The sequence below is a fragment of the Xenopus tropicalis genome, chromosome 5 (assembly GCF_000004195.4).
Source record: "Xenopus tropicalis strain Nigerian chromosome 5, UCB_Xtro_10.0, whole genome shotgun sequence".
NCBI lineage: Eukaryota > Metazoa > Chordata > Amphibia > Anura > Pipidae > Xenopus > Xenopus tropicalis.
In genome coordinates this window covers 157737794-157740316 of record NC_030681.2, presented here as the reverse complement: position 1 = coordinate 157740316, position 2523 = coordinate 157737794, and the positions used below count along the sequence as shown (strand labels likewise).

The 2523-nt window shown below is 42.9% G+C and overlaps 1 protein-coding gene across 1 annotated transcript; it reads left to right on the top strand.

Annotated features, from left to right (window-relative positions):
* The first annotated feature begins 1333 nt into the window (after positions 1-1333).
* LOC116411024 (olfactory receptor 13H1-like) lies at positions 1334-2269 on the top strand. Its single transcript, XM_031902790.1, has one exon. It carries the CDS (start codon positions 1334-1336, stop codon positions 2267-2269), a length of 936 nt encoding a protein of 311 aa, XP_031758650.1.
* The last annotated feature ends 254 nt before the right edge of the window (positions 2270-2523 follow it).

Below are 2523 nucleotides of genomic sequence, written 5' to 3'. Positions count from 1 at the left end.
TCATGAGTAAGAAAGGTTGGGGATCCCTGGTCAAAAGTTAAGTAAATATGACAATTATAAGGAAAATGTAAGTAAAAGGTAGAGAAATAATCACGTGAAGTTTGTGGACCAGTCTGGATTATACATATATTTATATTTATCTAATCTGATGGTATAACACTGCAAAATTCAAATATGTTCATACGTACATTATATCCTACACCAAATGGTTATAAATGTTTCTATATATATATATTTACTGTATATATAAGTGCATGTAAGCTTGAATCATTATAATTGATGTAGCTTAAGTTATCCATCTCCACTAATTGTCCCGCCGTTACCAGTTAGACAATAAGGTTACCATGGCTACATCTTTATCTTGTTGCTTTAACTACTTGACATTAAACACTATGCAATTTTGTTTTCATTACTCGTTTACCCAACATACAGTATATACTCGAGTATAAGCCGAGTTTTTCAGCACCAAAAATGTGCTGTAAAAGTTAACCTCGGCTTATACTCGGGTATATACGGTAGCACCCTTTTCCCCTGTGGACGCTGTCTCAACAAGTATACAAGGTACCACCACCAACCCCCCAAAGCGCTTAGGTGAGGAGCGACATGCACGACTTTCTTGTTGGACGGGCTGTTGGATGGGCTGGCGGGCTGTTGGACGGACGGGCGGGCTGTTGGACAGGCTGGCAGGCTGTTGGATGGGTGGGCGGGCTGTTGGATGGACGGGCGGGCTGTTGGATGGACGGGCGGGCAGTTGGACGGGCGGGCAGGCTGTTGGACGGGCGGGCGGGCAGGCTGTTGGACGGGCGGGCGGGCAGGCTGTTGGATGGGCGGGTGGGCGGGCTGTTGGACGGGCGGGCGGGCAGGCTGTTGGATGGGCGGGCGGGCAGGCTGTTGGATGGGCGGGTGGGCGGGCAGGCTGTTGGACGGGCGGGCGGGCTGTTGGACGGGCGGGCGGGCAGGCTGTTGGACGGGCGGGCGGGCAGGCTGTTGGACGGGCGGGTGGGCGGGCAGGCTGTTGGACGGGCGGGTGGGCGGGCAGGCTGTTGGAGTTTATGAACCATAAATTAAATTCGAAATTTTTGAAGTGCAAAAAAAAACTCAAATCAAGAAAAAAAATCACCCCCTCACATTATGCCATATTTCATTTTTGACTTCTTTTCTTTTTTTTAAGGCAGGACTTCAGCTTGACATTAGCCAAGCTGCCATGTTGAATGAAACTCCATCCTATTGAGTTATTAAATGTTTAAGGGTCTTCAGTAGCCTTAGGAAATGTGCTCCTCATGATAAGGACCCCTTTTCAGAATGGATATACCTAAGTAAGGGATTCGTTAGAATGGAGAATACTAACAAAACCATTGTTAAAGAATTTATATTTGTTGGTTTATCACATCAACCAACAACTAGAACTTTCCTATTTGTATTATTTTTCCTAATGTACATTTTGACCTTATTTGGAAATGGTATTTTAATCTATATTATTGCCAGAAGCTCTAATATACACACCCCAATGTACTATTTCCTCTGTAATTTAGCCTTTTTGGATACAGTCTTCTCTTCTTCCACAGTTCCCAAAATGTTAGTAGATTTACTATTAGCGGAAGGAAGAATCTCCTACACGGGGTGCATGATACAAATGTGCGTTGGCCTATTCCTGGGGCAAACAGAATGTCTCCTATTGGCAGTCATGGCTTGTGATCGCTTTGTAGCTATCTGCAATCCACTGCGCTATGCAGTCATTATGAGCTGGGAACGTTGCAAACGTATCACGGCTGGTACATGGCTTCTAAGCTTTCTTTCCAGTATTCTCCCTGTCTTATCAAAACCTATGCTTTTCTGTGGAGAGAACCAATTGAATCACTATGCTTGTGAGATCTTAGCCCTTGTAAAGCTAGCTTGTGGGGACATGTCCTATTATGAAAATATAATCGCTATTCAAAGTTCATTTACCATTCTGGTACCTTTCAGTTTCATTGTGGTGTCCTATATTTGTATTCTAACGTCCATTCTACACATCCCTTCTGTAGAGGGGAGAACTAAAGCCTTCTCTACTTGCGCTGCCCATCTGACTGTCGTTTCCATGTTCTATGGGCCAAGTATGATCATGTATCTGGGGCCATCAAGCAACTTCTCATCCAACCAGGAGAAGTATTTAGCTGTTTTCTACAGTATTTTGACCCCCGTGTTAAACCCTTTGATATACAGTTTGAGAAATGATGAAGTTAAGAAAGCAGTAAGGAGAATACTAATTTCCTCCAGTCAGATTCCATAGTGGTTTTATGACATACATATTCATGGGCTACATCAGGACCTGTAACAGTGTTATATTGAAACACATTTTTGCTTACAAGTTACCAGTGTATTGCCATTTGTGGTTATATGTGCCAAAATTTGGGGGCTTTTTTTTGTAGTTTTATGTTTTAACAGTAAATAAACTGATAATTAGGACATTTAAAAAAAACTCCTTATTGGTTATTGTCCTTAGCTTTTCTGATGTTTCAATTTCAACGTTCTTCTTTGTTTCTG